This window comes from Zalophus californianus, chromosome 10 (genome assembly GCF_009762305.2).
Source record: "Zalophus californianus isolate mZalCal1 chromosome 10, mZalCal1.pri.v2, whole genome shotgun sequence".
Lineage (NCBI taxonomy): Eukaryota > Metazoa > Chordata > Mammalia > Carnivora > Otariidae > Zalophus > Zalophus californianus.
In genome coordinates this window covers 94,968,984-94,990,984 of record NC_045604.1, presented here as the reverse complement: position 1 = coordinate 94,990,984, position 22,001 = coordinate 94,968,984, and the positions used below count along the sequence as shown (strand labels likewise).

The 22,001-nt window shown below is 47.9% G+C and overlaps 1 protein-coding gene across 2 annotated transcripts in view; it reads right to left on the bottom strand.

Moving 5' to 3' along the window:
* The window catches only part of KDM8 (lysine demethylase 8), a 29,921-nt gene extending 8,989 nt beyond the window's left edge, over positions 1 to 20,932 (bottom strand). The window contains exons 1-4 of one of the 2 annotated variants that reach the window (XM_027611060.2): positions 20,829 to 20,932; positions 4,966 to 5,478; positions 2,982 to 3,148; positions 1,757 to 1,889 (exon numbers count right to left, since the gene is read on the bottom strand). In XM_027611060.2, the coding sequence (XP_027466861.1) occupies positions 1,757 to 1,889; positions 2,982 to 3,148; positions 4,966 to 5,457 (792 nt within the window). In that variant the 5' untranslated portion in view covers positions 5,458 to 5,478; positions 20,829 to 20,932. Of the gene's footprint in view, positions 1 to 1,756; positions 1,890 to 2,981; positions 3,149 to 4,965; positions 5,479 to 20,151; positions 20,415 to 20,828 lie in introns of those variants that run through there. The other variant, XM_027611059.2, reaches the window with a different exon arrangement.
* Between the last annotated feature and the right edge of the window lie 1,069 nt (positions 20,933 to 22,001).

Here is a 22,001-nt window from a genome sequence, read left to right as displayed (position 1 = left end):
ACAACTGAGTCAAGGAGTGTCTGCATTTTAAATTGTAGTAGCTTCTGCCAGCTTATTTTCCCAAAATTAACCACGTACTGACTTTCCAGCACAACTGTGAGCACCCATTTCCTACATCCCAGCTGCATTCCCCAGAGATGATCATTTTGTGAACATCTCTGCCATCAGACAGATGGAAAGATCGGTGCCTTACAAACTGCACTCCACAAGGTTCCAGGCCTTCTTAGGAGGTAGCGCAGGCTCTGGAAGGGCCACTGGGGGTGGACCATGCGGGAGGCTGGCTGCCAGTCCCCCCAACCATAGCCACAGCCCAGCCGGCCTGGGTCTCCTGGGCTCTGCTGATGAACTCATTGACCGTCATGAGCGTCTGCGACCAGTCCTCGTCCGTGTACCTGGAACCAACTTCTGCCGGGACAGTTCGGCAGCCGGCAATGTCTTGGATATACTCCAAACTAGTATGTTGAAGGAGATGGAGGCTTCTCTCTAGAATCCCTCAAGACTTTCTCTGCTTCCAGCCCTCTCCCTCACTCCCTTCTCTTCTTGATGACTTGAAAAGTTACAACAAGCCAGACCTGGGGTTCTGTGGCGGGCAGGGCCGGATCTGTGTGATCTCTGCTGTCACGGGGATTCTGGCCCAAAGACGCTAACTCAGGTTAGCCAGGTGCTGACCATGCTGCGCTCAGAGCTTTCTGTGGTTTACTCTTCCGTGTTTCAAACTATCAGCCAGCATGGTCACCCCCCGGGGCCCTTGGACTACAGCAGACCCAGATGAAACGATCAGAACTTTCCAAGGGCTGGGCCTGGGGCTGCTTTGGGTGTGAGTTGCTAGAAAGTGTGTGGAACAATCGCAGACCATGGATTTGAAATTCCCCGACCCCCCTCGGGAAGGGCTCTGCTCTCCGGGCCAGGAAGACGGCTGGGACGGACTGCAGAGGCTGGGTGGACGTCCCCTCCCCGTAAGGGTCCATGCGCCGCGTGCAGGCTTCCCTTCTGAGCCCAGAGGAACGGTTTGGGCCTCAGGAAGGGGAAGCCACCCCCGGCCTTTACTGTGAATAATCTGACATGAGAACACAGTGCAGCTGCTTTTGGAAACCATCTGGCAGTTCCTCAAAATGGTCAAACATTTTGTGACCCAGCGATTCTGCATCTAGTATATACCCGAGAGGAACGAAAACAGACATCCACACGGAGAAACTTGGATGGGAACGTTCCCAGTGGCGCTTTTCACACCAGCCAGTGTAGACCACCTGACCAGCCATCAGCTGACAATAAACAAAATGCGGAGTGTCTACACCCCGGGATATTACCCAGCCACAGCAGGGAACCCCGAGAGCATAGTGCCGACAGCAGCTGGACACAGACCACAGACTGTCCAATTCCGTTTCTATACCAAGTCCAGTATTGGGAAATCCATGGAAACATAAAGCAGATTAGGGGTTGTCTGTAGCAGAAGAGGAAGTGACTGCTCATGGCTATGGCATTTCTTGGGGAGTGATGAGAATGTTCTGGAATTAGATAGTGGGGATGGGTGCAAAATCTTAGAAAGACACTAAAAAACCAACCAACCAACCACTGAATTGTACCAAAAAAAAAAAAAAAAAAAGACCTGAAATGAGTCAGCGTTCTGCGTGCCTTGCAGCTGGCCTTCCTCACTCTGGCCCCCCTACCAGCCCCTCCAGACCCTCGTCCTACAGCGCCCAGATGTCCTGCAAGCTCCCACCGTAAACACTGCAGGGGAGGAGGCACAAGGACATACCTCACTCCTGACGTATCTGCTGATGAACTCATTGACCGTCATGAGCGTCTGCGACCAGTCCTCGTCCGTGTACCTGGAACCGACTTCCACCGGGACAGTTCGGCAGCCGGCAATGTCTTGGATATACTCCAAACTAGGAGACAGATGCGTACAGTCACCACTGTCGCTTTGGCTAAGACCTGCCGGGCACTCGGCCACGCTGGTCTCCTCTGGTCTCCACACAGCCCCAAGGGGAGAGACTACTGTTACCCCCTCTTCACCGGCGGGGGGCACTCGGGCACCGACATGTGGGGTGACATGCCCACTGGCGCCACATGGCTTTGCAGAGAGATCCAGTGAGGCTGGTTTGCCAAGCTTCTCGCTGGGCGGTTCTATCGCCGGGCTGGCCGAAAGCGTCCCAGTTCTCTCTCTGCTCACCTTGTCTCTGAGCTCAGAGACGTCTGAGCAAACAGCAGACAGCACAGCAGGGCCGCTGGCTTCTGAGCTCGGGCAGCCTGGCCCTGCCCGTGGCCGGCCGGGGACCTCTGCCCACTGGTAAGCTAGGGTGATGATGGTACCTGTCCCATGGGATGGGAACTGGGAGGACAGAGAAAGAAAACACGGCACGAGCCGATCATGGCGGCTGGCCCGTAGTAAGACCCGTAATGAACATTTGCGGGACGGTGGCCCCTGCGGCCGGTACTCTTCACACGGCCTTGGCGGGAACTACTCCGTCCACGAACCACAGGAGACAGGGGAGCCAATCTGTCGTCCTCAGAGACCCCTGCTCCTTTCCGCAGCTTCGGCATGCCAGCCACCGCTCAGCAGCCCGACCTGCTGTCACCACCATGAATCTGAGCAGATGGGAGGAGGAAGCAAGCCCAGGAGACCTGCCTGCAGGGGAGGGGCCGTGTCTCGGGTTCTTACTTCTGCTCTTAGGCCTCAGGGCCCTGGGAAGGTCCAGGGAACACCTCAGATCAAGCAAAATGGCTTTAACAGACTTCACGCCGCACAAGGCGAGCACTCACTAGAACCTGCTTAGAGCAGTGAGCTGTGGAAGTATGGACCTTTCCATCTCTGCCACGAACTTGGAGTACTGCACCTGTAATCCCCGGTTAACCCCTAGTGATCTATGCAGGCACGGTCGGGACACGCATGCGAGGCTGCATTTCCTTGGGACGAAGGGAGATGGAATCGGGGAGTCCCCGGGTGGGGGTGGGGGGCTGGATCGGGCAGAGCCACCCACCTCCACTTCGTCATGCACGGCCACTGGTCCGCCACGCCTTCCAGGATCACAGGCCTCCCGGGAACCAGAAACTGCTTCCTGAAATGCTGGAGGGACGGACAGCGAAGCCGGGGGACCAGTCTCTCCGATGCCACATCCGGAACCGAAACACAGTCGTCCCTCGCTTTCTGTTTAAAATCAAAGCGCCGAGAAGTTACCATCTGAGGCACTGGGCTGGGCGTCTGCGTCCCCGCAGGCTAGCTGACTCCGTTACTGATGACAGTGCCGTACGCGTTGGCACTGTCCCTGCGTCCCCCTCCTCCTTTTCATGCTGGAGACACCCAGACTTTTTTCTTTACCAATTCAAGGGTCTGTTCGCTTTTAAAAAGAACATACAGAAACTCCACAAGAGAGGAAAAGTCACCACCCCAAACGCCATCTGGTGTCAAAGGACCCTGTCCCGTGATGTGTTCCTGGCCCAGCTTCTGGCGCCCGGCAGGGACGTGCGGGACGGGCAGCCCAGCTAAAGCAGGTCATAGCCCCGGCAAGGTCGTGGGAGCCCCTGCGCCAGAACTTCCTCAACCACCTGTCAGCCAAGTGACCTGAGCCAGTCACTCCCTCGGGCCTCAGTTTCCTCACCTGTCACGTTATTGGGAGAGGAGACCTCCCACGTAGAGTGCCCAGGATCACCGGTGGGTGGGGGGGGTCCGCTCCCTCTGTCCCTGCAAGCCGGGCGCGAGGCCTCCCACATGCCTGTTCTCGGCCTATATACCCTCTGCTTTGGTTGTCACACCTGCCCTCATCAAAGATGCCTCCCTGACCACCCTATGTGAGCGAAGCTGCCTCCCCACCTTTCTCACCGTGCGAGAGAAGACGTACTTCTACAGCCTCCTAGAACCCAGGCTCCAGGAGAACGGGCCCTTCCGTATCGTACCCTCAGCGCCTGGCACATTTGGACCACCACCTGGGCTCCAGAGAGCCGCCGAGCAAACCCCCCCTTTATAGGCCCGGGAATGGGGACACTGAGGGGCCCAGACCCTTGGCCGACTCCGGCAGGCCGACTCCAGAGCATGAGCTCTCCCCCTTCAGCTACACACACTGCCCAACGCCGCCCACGCCGGAAGCACCACCTTGGGTGCAGGGCACCTCCATGTTCCCTTGGGACAGACTTGGCGTGGGAAAGAGAAGTGCAACCCCTGGGTCCAAGGGCACAGGCATGTCTGCCCTGCCCCCTGAAAGGTCAACCAACATGCCTGTGGCCCCCTGGCGTCCTCGGCAGCACCGGCTATCACAGGAAACCTCCTTTGAGGATTTCACAGCCAACAATGCCTGCCTCCCCGTTCTTGCCTTTTTTTTTTTTTTTAAACCACAGGTGAGATGGAACATTTTCCCACATGCCTGTGTCACAGACCTATTTCCTCCTGGCAACCAGACATGCTCAGAGGTATCGCGGCTGAGGGCTGCACACCAGCGCTGGGGCCTGACACCCTGTCTGCCGCCGCCCTCAGCTCTGCGCGGTGTGCTTCGCACCCCCAAGTACCAAGAACCCCCCCATGCCAGGACCTCAAGGGCGGGACCAACCAGCCATGGGACCAGGAGGCTGCTGGAGGTAGCAGCTCACCCCAACTCCGCAGCACCAAGAGCGAGGCAGCCGGGAAAGTGGGTGACACTTCAGCAAGCTGACCAAGAACAGGCCGGAAGGCGCAGGCTACAGCTGCCCACAGCTCTGGCCCACACGAGCCCTTTGAGCTGCCGCTCTCGGCGGCCACAGAGCCTCCACCCTCCCTCTCTCCTGAAAGGGCACTGCTTTTGCAGAAAGTGGAGGGGAAAACTGAGAAAACAGACCAGGCTGTTCCATTTCTAAATCCACCAAGATTCTATTTTCTGCCAGAGGTCAGCACGCTGTGAGGTCTCAACCCTGGGGACAGCTGACTCCTCCCTTCTAGAAAAAACAGGGCTGTGGGGGGCATGTAAGGTGTGGCAGGCAACAATTCCACCTAGATACCTTCATGCTGGGCTGCTCCTCAGCCAGGCCTGGGCCGGGCCTCTTTGCTGAGGGGAGGTGAGCCTGGAGGACAGCGGCGACTTTAATGAGGATGTCCCCATGGATGGCCGCCCCCATCAGCAGGCCCATGTCACAGGCCTTCAGGGCCGCGGCCACTGCGGCGGAATCCCCAGGCTCCTCGAACAGACACACTGCCTTCAGGAGGCAGCCGAAGGCGTAGACGCGGCGCCAGTCCTTGTGGACGTCCTGCCACGGGCCCGTGTTGAGTTTCTCCCAGGAGTAGTCCAGGATGGCCTCACTGGCCTGCAGACACTCGCTCCGGTGGCCCCCGCAGAACAGCTCAGCGGCCTCCCACAGGAGCTGCACCACGCTGCGCTCTACCTTCTCCCCGAGCTCTGGCACCAGCTCCTCCTTCCTGTGGGGCAGGAGCGCCCGGAGGGCCTCTCGGAGGGTGCCGGCTCCTGCCGGGGGCTCTCGGTTGTCTTCGGCCATCGGGCCCTCTGCCAGCCTAGCCTGATAAAGGTGGTGGGGAAAGAAAGAACAGTTAGAGCAAAACACCGTGCTGCACACCTAAATATGCACATTTGTAGATTTTCATAAAATCAAACTGGCACCGGTGGGGAGCTAGATCTGTGATGACATCCAGTGGCCAAAATGTCAACCACCGAGAGTTTAAAAGATATATATTAAAATATATATATATATTTGGATATATATATATATCCAAAAAGGGTTAGGATCCAAAATCCATAAAGAACCGACACAACTCAACACTCAAAAAACAAATAACCCAATTCAAAATTGGGCAGAAGACATGAACAGTCATTTCTCCAAAAGAAGACATCCAGACGGCCAGCAGACACATGAAAAGATGCTCAATATCCCTCATCATCAGGGAAATGCAAATCGAAACTACAATGAGATTTCACCTCAACCTGTCAGAATGGCTAAGATCAACAACACAAGAAACAACAAGTGTGGGTGAGGATGTGGAGAAAGGGGAACCCTCGTCCATTTCCATGTTGGTGGGAATGCAAACTGGTACAGCCACCCTGGAAAAGAGTATGGAGGTTCCTCAAAAAATTAAAAATAGAACTACCCTACAACCTAGTAATCATACTCCTGGGTATCTACCCCCAAAATACAAAAACACTAAAGGAATACATGCATCCCTGTTTATTGCAGCATTATTTACAACAGGGGACCTATGGAAGCAGCTCACGTGTCCATCGATTGATGAATGGATAAAGATGTGATATGATGTAGTGTGTGTGTGTGTGTGTGTGTGTGTGTGTGTGTGAGAGAGAGAGAGAGAGAGAGAGAGACAGAATATTACTCAACCATAAAAAATGAAATCTTGCCATTTGCAATGATGTGGATGGAGCTAGAGAGTATAATGCTAAGTGAAATAAGTCAGAGAAAGACAATTATCATATGATCTCACTCATGTGATATTTAAGAAACAAAGCAAATGAGCAAAGGAAGAGAGAGAGAGAGAGAGAGAGAAACCAAGGAGCAGACTCTTAACTAAAAAGAACAAACTGATAGTTACCAGAGGGGAGTGGAGGGAGGGATGGGTGAAATAGGTGATGGGGATTAAGGAGTGCACTTATCATGATGAAAAAAATAAAATAATTAAAAAATTAAAAAGCGATAAAATATACAAGTAAAAACTATATAAAGTTATTTTCCAGACAGAGAGACCACACAGACTTCCTCCCTTCCAGGTTCCCACAGTTTCTCACATGTGTCCTTTCTGACAGCATCCCATGGGTCATGATTCTACAGTGGCCTTCTTCGGCTGGACATAAACTCTGCGTGCAGGGCCCTCGTCTGTCTGGGGTCACTGCTACATTGGGGGCCTGGCACAAGACCAGGCTCGCCGTGGGCACCGGATAAATGTTTGCTCAGAGAGGAACAGGTACTGCCCTTGTCTGGAATGCCTCTGACACCCCGCCTCTCTGGCAAACTCCTATCCAACATTTAAGGCCGACCCTCAATGATCCCCTATGGGAAACCTGCCAAGACCCTCTGACAGCATTTTGTGTTGGAATAGCTCTTGACTTTCTTTAACTGCTCTTGTCCCAAATGTACTCTGAGTACCGGCCTACATGTCTGTCTCTCTGATGCTAGCTAGGGAGCTTCTCCAGGGCAAGAACAGGTCTCATTTCTCTACGTTTCCCTGGAGTCTGGCTCACAGTAGGCACTCAGTGAAGGCTCCTGAAGGATGAGATCTTAGCTTTGCAGGAAGAAACCTGGAAATACATAAAACCTACAGAGAAAGGACAAACATCATAGTTGGTGCTTTTGGTGGCATTCTATATGGATGGCAGGCCGGTCCTAATGCAGAAGTACTAATATGTGAGTAGGTTCTAGCGGGTTCATAATTGCCCGCAATCGATTACTCACCCGTGCCGCTATGCGCTAGGTGTACTAACAGCTGTTAATATCCCCTATCTAATTGGATGCCAAGAAATAGCGACCTTCGTGCAATTGCGGGATCATATGGTAGCTCTATTTTCAACTGAGGAACCTCCATACTGTTTTCCAGAGTAGTTGCACCAGATACCATTCCCACCAACAGTGTAGGAGGGTTCCCCTTTCTCCACATCCCCGCCAACATCTGTCATTTCCTGACTTGTTAATTTTTGCCATTCTGACTGGTGTGAGGTGGTATCTCATTGAGGTTTTGATTTGGATTTCCCTGATGCCGAGCGATGTGGAGCACTTTTTCATGTCTGTTGGCCATTTGGATGTCTTCTTTGGAAAAATGTCTGTTCATGTCTTCTGCCCATTTCTTGATTGGATCATTTGTTCTTTGGGTGTTGAGTTTAAGAAGTTCTTTATAGATTTTGGATACTAGCCCTTTATCTGATATGTCATTTGCAAATATTTTCTCCCATTCTGTCGCTTGTCTTTTGGTTTTGTAGACTGTTTCTTTTGCTGTGCAAAAGCTTTTTATCCTGATGAGGTCTCAATAGTTCATTTTTTCCCTTGCTTCCCTTGCCTTTGGCGATGTTTCTAGGAAGAAGTTGCTGTGGCTGAGGTCAAAGAGGTTGCTGCCGCACAGGACCCATCTAAGCCACACCCAGACTCTTGACCCAAAGAAACTAATATGTGTTGTTTTAAGCAACTAAGTTTATGGTGATCTGTTGTACAGCAGTAGATAACTAATAAACACCCCTATCCAGATTTCCCTGACCCTCTGGGACTCAACTGTAACTCACCCAATAGAACAGGAAGAAAAAGCATGGCTTCCTTTAGTACCAATGTGTATGAAGAAGTCAGCAGTAGACAGGGAAGTGAAGACATATGAATGCTAGAGGTATGGTCCCTAAAGGTAGGCTGGACAGCCCCATCCCTACCTCTGGGCTCCATGTTTGCTCATTTCTCCCCAACTCATGAGGAACAGCAAGTAGAATACTGACAGTATTGCATGATTACCTCACCAACTCTCATAATGACCTTGTGACACCAAGAACATACTGGGGTATTTACTGTAAGCCAGGTATGCTCCAGGGGCTTTTTAATTCTTACAGAAACTCTAACAAAGTATCATCATCCCCATTTCACAGGTAAGGAAGCTAAAGCAGAGAAGTTAAATGACTTGTCCAAAGCACTCGGCTGGGAAGAGGTGATCCAGAGATTTAAAACTCAGGTCGTCTGGCCCCCACTTCCATGATCTTACAGGTGAAGGAACGGAGCCATGCCATCTCCAGCCAGCCCATGATGAAGCTGGGAGTCCGGGTTGCTTAACTCAAGAAAAATCTGTAAAGGAGGAGTTATTATTCCCACTTAACAGATGAGAAAATCCCATCACTTCACAGAAGGAAAGGACCCATCTTTCTTGTGTGTCATTATGTTTGAAGTACCTCTTCCTGGGTGTGTCCTCAAGCTACAGCAATACCATAGAGTTGTTCTCAGTCCTGCCGTCTTTCCACAGTTCCCCCACCTTTCCTCTCCCTCTCCTTTGATTTGTACCTCTTGGGGCCGTTAAGTGGATAGGGAAGTATGTGATCATTCTCCCCACAAACCCATCCTCTTCTGCTGATGAAGGAACTAAAGTCCAGGGAAAAATGAAGTGACTTTCCTATGTGCCGTGTCAATGTTCCATGTTTTATGTAGATTACCTAATATATTCCTCCTAATTTCATGATGTGTGGTCTTACAGATATGAACAAAGATTTGGGAGATTAAGCAACTTGTCCAAAACTACACAGTACGTGGTAGTGTTATGCAGAACACTCTTTGGCTTCGGGGGTGAGGACTGAATCCGTTTTTGGACCTTTGTCTCCTAGCTTGGTCCTTGGTGCACAAGGGGTATCCCTCCCAGCGGGCCCTCCAATGAATGATGGGACTGAGAGCCTCGAGTGGCCTGGCCCTCGCCTGCCAGGATGATTTCTAGCTCTGGCCTCCTAGAAGATTTGTAAATCTCTTGTGTTCGCCTAATGAACAGCCTTCTTGGGAGGGCTTCACAGTCCAACCTTCCAGCGTGGCCATATCTACTACCCACCCACAAAAATGCATGTGAGCCCATCAACTGGTCTCCCTCGGTGGCTTCGTGGCTCATCCCCCTCAGAGTGACGCATGTGTCTTATGAAGCAACCTCGAGAAGTCTCAGGTATCCAAAAGACCTCAGAGGCTTCATACCCTGGCTTCCCACAAAGGTCTATAAAAAAGGCTCCCTGTGCCCAACCGGAGCAAGGTGGCGGAGGTGTAGGAGACCTGGATTTCATCTGGTCTCAGGAATTCAGCTGGATAGGGATCAAACCATTCTGAACACCTATGAACTCAACAGGAGATCAAGGAAAAGAATAGCAACAACTCTCTGAACAGAAAAGCGACCACTTACTGGAAAGTAGGATGTGTGGAGAAGTGAATCTGAGGCAATATTCGAGAGGATAGATGGCGGTGGGGTGGAGCCCGCCGGCTGCTTCTGGCAAGTGATAGAGCCACGGAGCACAAAATCGGAAATTTTAGAAGTCGGCTCCGCTGAGGGATATCGCTCCAGTGGCTAAGCGGGGTGGGGAACCCTCGCGGGACAGTGTGGTCTCAGGACCCTCGGGGTCACAGAAAGACCGGGGGTGCCTGAGTGCGGCAGAGCTCCTGGGTATCAGAGCAGGGAAGCCAGCTGCAGAGACGGAGCTGAGGCGCGGGCTCTCAGCTCGGGGATGCCATAAACTGTGATCGGTGACAGTCGGGCCACTGCTCCTCCAGCAGGGACCCAACAAGCGGCAGATCCGGGGAGACTCCCCTTCCTCCCCTGGGAGGAGCGGCGCGGGAGCACACAGCAGGGATCTGCTGGGTTTGGAGACTCCACACAGGGTCGGGTGCCAGAGATAGAAACGCTCAGTCACAGGCCGGGTGAGCACGGAATGCGGCCGGAGACCTGGGAGATGGGAGTATTTGCTTTTCTCTGGGGACGCACTGAGGAGCGGGGCCCCGAGTTCTCGGCTCCTCCAGGCAGAGATTGGGAGGCCACCATTTTCACTCTCATCCTCCAAAGCTGTACCGAGAGCTTGCAGGGAACAAAAGCTCCCAGAGCAAACCCGAGCAGATTGCTTAGCCCGACCGACAAGGGCGGGGCAATTCCGCCTCTGGCAAAGACATTTGGGAACCACGGCAACAGGCCCTTCCCCCAGAAGATCAGCACGAACAGCCAGCCAAGACCAAGTTTACCGATCAAGGAGAACGGGAGAACTCCAGCGCTAGGGGAATACTGCACATAGAATTCATGGCTTTTTTACCATGATTCATTAGTCTTTCAAAGTTAATTTTTTTAATGTTTTTTTAAATTTTTCTTTGTCCCTTTTTCAACCAACATCTTATCAATCCCTTTAAAAAATGTTTTTATTTTTCATTTTTAGAGTCATATTCTATCCCTTCATAGTAGTTACCCTTATTTTTGGCATATATATATAAGTTGTTCTCTCTTTAAAATTTTGAGATAGTTTCTTCTAACAGATCAAAATATACCCTAAATCACTAGGGTATGGCTTTGTTCTAGTCTCCTGCCTGATCACATTCTCTCCCCCCCCCTTTTTTTTTTAAATCTTTCTTTTTTCAAACAACTTCTTATCAATTCCTTTTATAAAATCTTTTATAATTTTCATCTTTACAGTCATACTCCATCCCTTCATTGTATCAACCCTTATTTTGTACATATATAAGTCTTTCTTTCTTTAAAACTTTAGGAGGCACTTTCTTCTAACAGACCAAAATACACCCAAAATCTAGTGTGTGGCACTGATCTATGCACCAGCCTGATCATATTTGATCATATTCTGTTTTTTTTTGTTTTGTTCTGTTTTGTTTGTTTTTATCTTTTCCCTTTTTTTTTTTTTTCTCTTTCTTTCCCTTTCTTTTCCCCTGGTTTCAGGTCTTTTCTGATTTGTTCAGAGTATATTTTCTGAGGACGTTGTTAACCTGTTAGCATTTTGTCCTCTCATTCATCTATTCTCCTCTGGACAAAATGACAAGACGAAAAAAATCACCTCAACAAAATGAAAAAGAGGTAGTACCATCTGCCAGGGACCTACTAAATACAGACATTAGTACGATGTCAGACCTAGAGTTCAGAATCATGATTTTAAAGATACTAGCTGGGCTTGAAAAAAGCATGGAGGTTATTAGAGAAACCCTTCCTGGAGAAATAAAAGAACTAAACTCTAACCAAATCGAAATCAAAAAGGCTATTCATGAGGTGCAATCAAAAATGGGGACACTAACTGCTAGGATAAATGAGACAGAAGAGAGAATTAGCGATATAGAAGACCAAATGATGGAAAATAAAGAAGCTGAGAAAAAGAGAGATAAACAACTACTGGATCAAAAGGGCAGATTCGAGAGATAAGCGATACAGTAAGACGAAACATTAGAATAATTGGGATCCCAGAAGAAAGAGAGAGAGGGGCAGAAGGTATATTGGAGCAAATTATAGCAGAGAACTTCCCTAATGTGGGGAAGGAAACAGGCATCAAAATCCAGGAGGCACAGAGAACCCCTCTCAAAATCAATAAAAATAGGTTAACACCCCGACATCTAATAGTAAAACTCATGAGTCTCAGAGACAAAGAGAAAATCTTGAAAGCAGCTCGGGAGAAGAGATATGTAACCTATAATGGTAGAAACGTTAGATTGGCACAGACCTATCCACAGAGACCTGGCAGGCCAGAAAGGACTGGCATCATATCTTCAGGGCAATAAACAAGAAAAATATGCAGCCAAGAACACTATATCCAGCTCGGCTGTCACTGAAAATAGAAGGAGAGATAAAAAGCTTCCAGGACAAACAAAAACTAAAGGAATTTGCAAACACGAAACCAGCCCTCCAAGAAATATTGAAAGGGGTCCTCTAAGCAAAGAGAGAGCCTAAAAGCAGCATAGACCAGAAAGGAACACAGACAATATACAGTAACAGTCACCTTACAGGCAGTAAATGGCACAAAATTCATATCTTTCAATAGTTACCCTGAATGTAAATGGGCTCAATGCCCCAATCAAAAGACACAGGCTATCAGATTGGATTAAAAAACAAGACCCATCCATAGGCTGTCTGCAAGAGACTCATTTTAGACCCAAAGACACCCCCAGATTGAAAGTGAGGGGGTGGAAAACCATTTACCATGCTAATGGACACCAAAAGAAAGCTGGGGTGGCAATCCTTATATCAGACAGATTAGATTTTAAAACAAAGACTGTAATAAGAGATGAGGAAGGACACTATATCCTACTTAAAGGGTCTATCCAATAAGAAGATCTGACAAATGTAAATATCTATGCCCCTAACACGGGAGTAGCCAATTATATAAGGCAATTAATAAGAAAAGCAAAGAAACATATTGACAACAATACAGTAATAGTGGGGGACTTTAACACCCCCCTGACTGAAATAGACAGATCATCTAAGCAAAAGATCAACAAGGAAATAAAGACTTTCAATGACACACTGGACCAAATGGACTTCACAGACATATTCAGAATATTCCATCCCAAAGCAACAGAATACACATTCTTCTCTAGTGGCCATGGAACATTCTCCAGAATAGATCACATCCTAGGCCACAAATCAGGTCTCAACTGGTACCAAAAGATTGGGATTATTCCCACATATTTTCATTCCACAATGCTTTGAAACTAGAACTCAATCACAAGAGGAAAGTCGGAAAGAACTCAAATACATGGAGGCTAAAGAGCATCCTACTAAAAATGAATGGGTCAACCAGAAAATTAAAGAAGAATTAAAAAAATTCATGGAAACCAATGAAAATGAAAACACAACTGTTCAAAATCTTTGGGATACAGCAAAGGCAGTCCTGAGAGGAAAGTATATAGCAATACAAGCCTTTCTCAAGAAACAAGAAAGGTCTCAAATACACAACCTAACTCTACACCTAAAAGAGCTAGAGAAAAACCAGCAAATAAAGCTTAAACCCAGCAGGAGTAGAAAAATAATAAATATCAGAGCAGAAATCAATGAACTAGAAACCAAAAGAACAGTAGAACAGATCAACGAAACTAGGAGCCTGTTCTTTGAAAGAATTAACAAGATTGTTAAACCCCTGGCCAGACTTATCCAAAAGAAAAGAGAAATGACCCAAATCAACAAAATCATGAATGAAAGAGGAGAGATCACAACCAAAACCAAAGAAATACAAACAATTATAAGAACATATTATGAGCAACTCTATGCCAGCAAATTAGATAACCTGGAGGAAATGGATGCATTCCTAGAGAGGTATCAACTACCAAAATTGAACCAGGAAGAAATAGAAAACCTAAAGAGACTCATAACCACTAAGGAAATGGAAGCAGTCATCAAAAATCTCCCAAGAAACAAAAGTCCAGGGCCAGATGGCTCTCCAGGGGAATTCTATCAGACATTTAAAGAAGAATTAATACCTATTTTCCTGAAACTGTTCCAAAAAATAGAAATGGAAGGGAAACTTCCAAACTCATTTTATGAGGCCAGCATTACCTTGATCCCAAAACCAGACAAAGACCCCATCAAAAAGGAGAATTACAGACCAATATCCTTGATGAACATGGATGCAAAAATTCTCACCAAAATACTAGCCAATAGGATCCAAAAGTACATTAAAACGATTATTCACCATGACCAAGTGGGATTTATCCCTGGGCTGCAAGGTTGGTTCAACATCCGCAAATCAATCAACGCGATACAGTATATTAACAAAAGAAAGAACAAAAATCATATGATCCTCTCAAATAGATGCAGAAAAAGTATTTGACAAAGTACAGCATCCTTTCTTAATCAAAACTCTTCAGAGTATAGGGATAGAGGGTACATACCTCAATATCATAAAAGCCATCTATGAAAAACCTATAGCCAATATCATTCTCAATGGGGAAAAGCTGAGAGCTTTCCCCCTAAGGTCAGGAACGCGGCAGGGATGTCCACTATCACCACTGCTATTCAACATAGTATTAGAAGTCCTTGCCACAGCAATCAGACAACAAAAAGAAATCAAAGGCATCCAAATCGGCAAAGAGGAAGTCAAACTCTCACTCTTTGCAGATGATATGATACTTTATGTGGAAAACCCAAAAGACTCCACCCCAAAACTGCTAGAACTCATACAGGAATTCAGTCAAGTGGCAGGATTTAAAATCAGTGCACAGAAATCAGTGGCATTCCTATACACCAACAACAAGACAGAAGAGAGACAAATCAAGGAGTCGGTCCCATTTACAACTGCACCCAAAACCATAAGATACCTAGGAATAAATCTAACCAAAGAGGCAAAAGATCCATACTCAGAAAACTCTAAAATACTGATGAAAGAAATTGAGGAAGACACAAAGAAATGGAAAAACATTCCATGCTCATGGACTGGAAGAACAAACATTGTGAAGATGTCAATGCTACCTAGAGCAATCTACACATTCAATGCAATCCCCATCGAAATACCATCCAGTTTTTTCAAAGAAATGAAACAAATAATCCTAAAATTTGTATGAAACCAGTAGAGATCCGAATAGCCAGAGGAATGTTGAAGAAGAAAAGCAAAGCTGGCAGCATCACAATTCCGGACTTCCAGCTCTATTACAAAGCTGTCATCATCAAGACAGTATGGTACTGGCACAAAAACAGACACATAGATCAATGGAACAGAATAGAGAGCCCAGAGATGGACCCTCAACTCTATGGTCAACTAATCTTTGACAAAGCAGGAAAGAATGTCCAATGGAAAAAAGACAGTCTCTTCAACAAATGGTGTTGGGAAAATTGGACAGCCACATGCAGAAGAATGAAACTGGACTATTTCTTTACACCACACACAAAAATAGACTCCAAATGGTTGAAAGACCTAAACGTGAGGCAGGAGTCCATCAAAATCCTAAAGGAGAACACAGGCAGCAACCTCTTTGACCTCAGCCACAGAAACTTCTTCCTACAAACATTGCCAAAGGCAAGGGAAGCAAGGGCAAAAATGAAGTACTGGGATTGCATCAAGATAAAAAGCTTTTGTACAGCAAAAGAAACAGTCCACAAAACCAAAAGACAACCGACAGAATGGGAGATAATTTTTGCAAATGACATATCAGATAAAGGGCTAGTATCCAAAATCTATAAAGAACTTATCAAACTCAACACCAAAGAACAAATAATCGAACCAAGAAATGGGCAGAAGACACGAACAGACATTTTTCCAAAGAAGACATCCAAATGGCCAACAGACACATGATAAAGTGCTGAACATTGCTCGGCATCAGGGAAATCCAAATCAAAACCTCAATGAGATCCACCTCACACCAGTCAGAATGGCTAAAATTAACAAGTCAGGGAACGACAGATGTTGGCGGGGATCCGGAGAAAGGAGAACCCTCCTACACTGTTCGTGGGAATGCAAGCTGGAGCAACCCCTCTGCAAAACAGTTTGGAGGTTCCTCAAACAGTTGAAAATAGAGCTACCATACGATTCCGCAATTGCACTACTGGGTATTTACCCCAAAGATACAAATGTAGGGATCCGAAGGGGTACGTGCACCCCAATGTTTATAGCAGCAATGTCCACAAAGTCAAACTGTGGAAAGAGCCAAGATGTCCATCGACAAATGAATAGATAAAGAAGATGTGGTGTATATATACTCAATGGAATATTATGCAGCCATCAAAAGGAATGAGATTTTGCCATTTGCAACGACGTGGATGGAACTGGAGGGTGTTATGCTGAGCGAAATAAGTCAATCAGAGAAAGACATGTATCATATGACCTCACTGATATGAGGAATTCTTAATCTCAGGAAACAAACAGAGGGTTGCTGGAGTGGTGGCGGGGTGGGAGGGATGAGGTGGCTGGGTCATAGACATTGGGGAGGGTATTTGCTATGGTGAGTGCTGTGAATTGTGCAAGACCTTTGAATCAGATCTGTACCTCTGAAACAATGATGCAATATGTTAAGAAAAAAAAAAAGAAGATAGCAGGAGGGGATGAATGAAGGGGAGTAAATTGGAGGGGGGAGACGAACCATGAGAGACGATGGATCCTGAAAAACAAACTGAGGGTTCTAGAGGGGAGAGGGCTGGGGGATGGGTTAGCCTGGTGATGGGTACTAAAGAGGGCACGTTCTGCATGGACCACTGGGTGTTATGCACAAACAATGAATCATGGAACACTACATCAAACTAATTATGTAATGTATGGTGATTAACATAACAATAAAAAAACAAAACTATCAGTTTCTCACACTGTACATGGAAAAATGCAAAATAAAGTAGACTAATTCATCAATAAAAAACTAATGATGTAATGTATGGTGATTAACATAACAATAAAAGAAATAAAAAAAAAAAGCCTTCCCGTAGACCACCTATTTATTTGCTTTACTATAAAAATGGCTTCCACTGGAACCTTATGTACCAGCTTTGTAAACTGGTCTCTTAGTGCCCTTAAAAAATGGCGTACCAGACGATTTTAAAGGGGCCATCAACTGGTTCCCTGGGATGCAGATTACGGACTTTGCAAACTGACCTCACCAAACAGCCCTTCATAGAGCTCACAAAAGGCCTTACAAAGCAAATGTCTACAGGTGGCCTCGTGGGCTACTTCACAAGCTGGCTTCCCAAGGCGGCCTTGTGTTTGGTCTCCATAAACCAGCCTCCTCAGGCAGCCTATGGGTGGCTTTGCAAACTGGCTTCGGAGAGGGCCTGCTATAGATGGCCATGTGAAATAGCCTTCTGGGAGAGGGCCTGCACAAAACAGTCTCCTCTTAGCCACCTAAAGTAGCTTTAGTAATTAATTTCTTGTCTAGAGTTCCTCGATGAATGGCCTTAGAAAAAGGTCTCCAGAGATACTTAATGGTAACACTATATGACAAAGTCTTCCAGAGGAGGGCGTTTCAGGATAGCTCTGAGTTTGTTTTCAAAATGATTTTTCAGATTGACTCCGTATTAGCCTCTTGAACGGCCTCCCAAAGGGCTTCACGATTTATCTTAAAACACTAGCCTCCCTGGCACCTGACTGGCTCAGTCAGTGGAGTATGGGACTCTTGATCTCGGGGTTGTGAGTCTGAGCCCCACGTTGGATGTACAGATTACTTAAAAATCTTAAAAAAAAAAAAACAAACCCAAAACCACTAGCCTCCCAGAAGACCTTATATTGGCAGCATGAAGCAACTATGCATGGGGAGGTGACAGCCTGGTCATTATCTGAGTAATCTTAATCTTACGGCTTCTCAGAACGTTTGCCTTTTAAATGGTTGCCATATCAGACAGCCTTTGGGGGAGGAGCCACATCCTACTACGTGAAACAGTCTTCCAAAGGACTAATGAACGGTTTCAAAAACGGGCTTGCCTACACATTGGGCCCTTGTCTGGGGGCCAGATGAAACCCAGGCTTTGTCTTATTTTACAAACCACTCTATCTCCCATGGTGTCTTCAGAACAGGAACCAGGATATGTTCTACCAAAAAACCCTTCCATTAGTTCCTGTTACCGTGGAACGTGGCCTCAAGGGAGAAATGGCCTTCACTGGCTGGGTCAGACACCTTCTTGCTGACTGTATGAAACTATCTTCCAGAGCAGGTGGCCTCATGTGGGCTGTAAGCAGTGGCCTGCACACCCAGCCATTCGATCTGCCCCTCCACTGAAGGTGGGGTATAGGCAACATGAAACCCCTCTCTAAATGGCCTCAAGTCCTGGCTTTACAAATCAGCCTTCTAGCATCCCCCATGTACTGGTCTGATGAAAAAGGCTTCTTGATAATTATATTAAACAGTTTTCCAGAGGAAGGCATCAGCCAGAGTAGCCTTGTGGCCTGGCTTTATTGACTGGCTTCCCAGAGCTGCTCACTGAATTGCCTTTTATAACAGGTTATGCTCAACAGCTTTCCAGAGAAGGGAGTCAAAAATAAACTGTGTGAAAGTCTTTCAGAGTGGTGCTGTAGACTGGTCTTCAAATTGGCCTCCCAGAGTTCCACATACAAGGAAAGGGAATAAGCAGAGGTGGTATAAACAGGCTTCTGGTGGTCAGGTATAGGAAAGTTAACTACAGAGTATCTCTGACAAACCAGGATGCTATATATAGGACCCACTCCCCCTTTTTTTTGGCTTGGTATAAAATTTTTCTCTTATAAAATTTTTTATTCTCATCATTTTCTCCAATGTTGTTTTTCATTGCTTGGAACTCTCATTTCTGTAAGTAGGAATTTCATTTTACACAAGCTGAGTACTGGGAGTGCTCTTAGTAACTTTCTTTTGTATATACGCAAATTTCAGTTTCCAGTATTTAATATACCTAAATATTTAATATTTAGGACTGGACAAGTCAGAAATTAGGGTTATTCCAAGCCAACTGAGACCTATGGTCACCCTAATTATGAAAAAGCCTGAGGGGCCCTATATCATCACATTAAAGTCAGTCTCCTAGAACTCCACAGCTATCAGCCTAGAGACTTGTTGGTCATAGAAGGCTTTTTTTTTGAAGGAAGTGAGGGTGCAGGTGTCAGGTACAGAAAGAGCGGAGTGCTCTTGTTTCCTGACTTTGTAAACTGATCTTTCAGAGCGCCACATGTACTGGTTTCATGACATGAGACAGCTTTCAGGGGAAGGTAAGGAACAGATTGCATAAAATAGCTTCTCAGTGGACTGTGTCTTAGCTTCTCTTATAAAAGGCCTTTTTGTTGATGCACGAAAGGATATTCTTGGCATGGGGGTCACATAAAGGTTCTAGGAACTAACCTCTCCGAGTGGCTTTTGTTTGGGCTTTGTAAATCAACCTAATGCGAACTTCATGAAAGGCTTCTTGTTGGTTGTATTAAACACAGAGGAGCCCAGTATAGGCTATATAAGACAGTCGGCATGGACTCTGGGCCCGACTTCCTAAATTCACCATTCAGATAGAGCACATTATTTAAGTAAGCTGGTCTTTCGTTAGTGAACAGCCCAAGTGGCTTCTGTTGGTTACAAAAGAAAGCCTCCTAAGGAAGCCACCATTGTCATCCCAGAATTCTCTTTAATTATCTTTAAAAACCTAAAGCAGCTCCCAGAGTAGTCTTTAAACTGGTTGGGAGAAATGGCTTCTTGGACAATCTCACCGGGATTCACAGAGAGTATCAGGTGGGCCTTATGAAAGCGGCCCCCCGCCAAGAGCCCCACAAAGGTCTCAGGCTGACCCGAGACAGCCCCGAAAGCGGCATGCTGGTCATAAGCCTCCCACCGGTGCCTTCCGGAATAGAAGCCTCTATCCGGCTTTCTGGAAACAGGCTAACCAGTTAGTTTTGAAACCTCTCCAATTTTTTAAAGATTTCATTTATTTATTTGACACAAACACAGCGAGAGAGGGAACACAAGCAGGGGGAGTGGGAGAGGGAGAAGCAGGCTTCCCACGGAGCAGGGAGCCTGATGGGGGCTCCATCCCAGGACCCCGGGATCATGACCTGAGCCGAAGGCAGACGCTTAACGACTGAGCCACCCAGGCGCCCCGAAATCTCTCCAATTTTATCGTGGCACTATTCCACGAAAGTTGTGCAAAAAACAAGAGCTTTCTAGGGAGCTTCGTACAACTTTCCAGAGAGGTTTGAAAATATTTGGAAAGCTTTATTCACGGGCGCAAAAGTGAAGTCTGGCATTCTAAGGGCCACGCTGTCTCGGGTTCGGGCCGTCGGCGTGGCCCCAACACCTGCCGACCCCCTGACCTTGGGGCTGCTGAGCACGGTGACTTACCTCTGCTGGATTCTAACGCGAGGTGCAGAGCGCGACACCGATGCTCAGCGTTAACTCCTGTCAAACTAGAAATCCCTCTCCTTCAGGTCCCCCACACCAACACTCCACGCGAGGCCTCACACCCCTTCCCTTCCTGGGACTTCACTGCTTGCGGCCTACATTCGGTTTGTAGCCGGCCCCCCTCCAGGCCGGTGACAAAGAGGTTCGGTCCGAGAGCCACAGCATGAAGACACCTGCCGGTACCGTCACGAAGGAAATAAAAACTCGCGCAGGCGCACTACGGTTGCACCGACGGGGACACCCCCCCCCCCGCCAAGGACTGCGCAGGCCCACACCAGCTGAGCTGGCTTTACGCATGCGCAAAACGAAATTACAGGCGTAGAGCGAACATCACTCACGCGCGGGGGTCTACCCTCCCCCTCCCCCCCCCCCCGCCAGCGCAGAAAGCTGGAGCCGCTAAACGGCCTTCTCAGCGCGCATGCGCCGGCTTTGTTTTCCCTCCCCGTTCACACCCCACTTTCGCTACTTTGGAGCGCTGCCCCGGGGCTTTCCAAGGCGCACGCGCGAGGCCGTCTTTTTCCCCCCCCGCTTCGTCTTTAAACACAGCGCCTGCGCAGTCCTACCCTCCGCTTCAACAGAGCCAGAGCCGCCCGCCCTCTGGAGTTGCTCAAGCTCACCTGTCTCGAGTTTGGGCTGTGTCGAGTCGCCCGGAGGCTGGCGACAACCTGTTTCGTTTGGTCGGAACACTCCGGCCCTCGCCTTCTCCGAGTAGTCAGGCTTTGCCGAGGTATCGATCGCTCAGTGCTCGTCTGATCAGCACGGAGTGCTTAGCCGAGCGCCGAGTGATCGATGCCGCGGCCTCTCCCAGTCCTGTTTCCGAAAGCCTGTGGGTGGTGGCGGCAAGCCAGGTGGGGGCCTTTTCCTCGGTTTCTCTTCCCAAGTCGGGCACACCTGCGAGTTCCTCAGCTCTGATAACTTCGTGGGCTAGTCAGCTTCGCATCCGCCATTTCATCTGAACCGTACAGTTAACATGATTCGTTTTCCTGGTTTACGGAGAGGTCAGCTAACGCCCAACGAAATAAAGTGGCCAAATCCTTGTGCTTCAGGAAAGTCACAGATCCTAAATTTGAACCCCGAAGCGCTGCATCCACGGCTCGTGGGTGTGAGAAGGTCCTGGGTTTCAGTGGGGAGGCCGGAATCATTCCTGCCGGTGCTGCCCTGACCCTGAGTGGTGTGGGCATCCCTGAGGGTTTTGGTTTTGAACACACTACCTGTGGCCGCCAGGGACTCAGGCCTTTTGAAGGCTTGAACAGACTCAGGAGAAAGTTCTGCTCATACTGGGTCAGGAGTCCAAGGAGGAAAGGGAAGGGAATTCATTTGCTGGTTATAAAAAAAAAAAAAAATCATGACTCCCGTCAAAGGTGCTAAGGCAGACTGACTACATACTGCTGCAACGGGGGCTCATGATAGGGACACGTGGGGCACAACTAGAAATATAACAGACAAGTGCAGATTTATAGCCAAGGAGCAGGGTCTAGGTCAGTGGATGGGAAATTACTAAGAGGACACCTGAGGGGTAAGGGGAATTCTACTAAACCAACTACACAGGCCAGAGTGATAAGATATCAAGGGTAGAGAATAAGGAATTTGATCAGATATCAGAGATGGGGGATTTTTGCTGAAGTGACCCAAAGGATTCTTACTAAAACTGGACTCAACAAGCCAAGGACAGCGCCCAAGGTCAAGGCCTAGTTAGAAAAAAGGGATTCAGAAGAGCCTGCTAAAGTTAGTTCAAGGAGAGGGTCTTTGTCACTGCTCACCAGGGACGTGTCAGGCATTTTCTGGGGCCC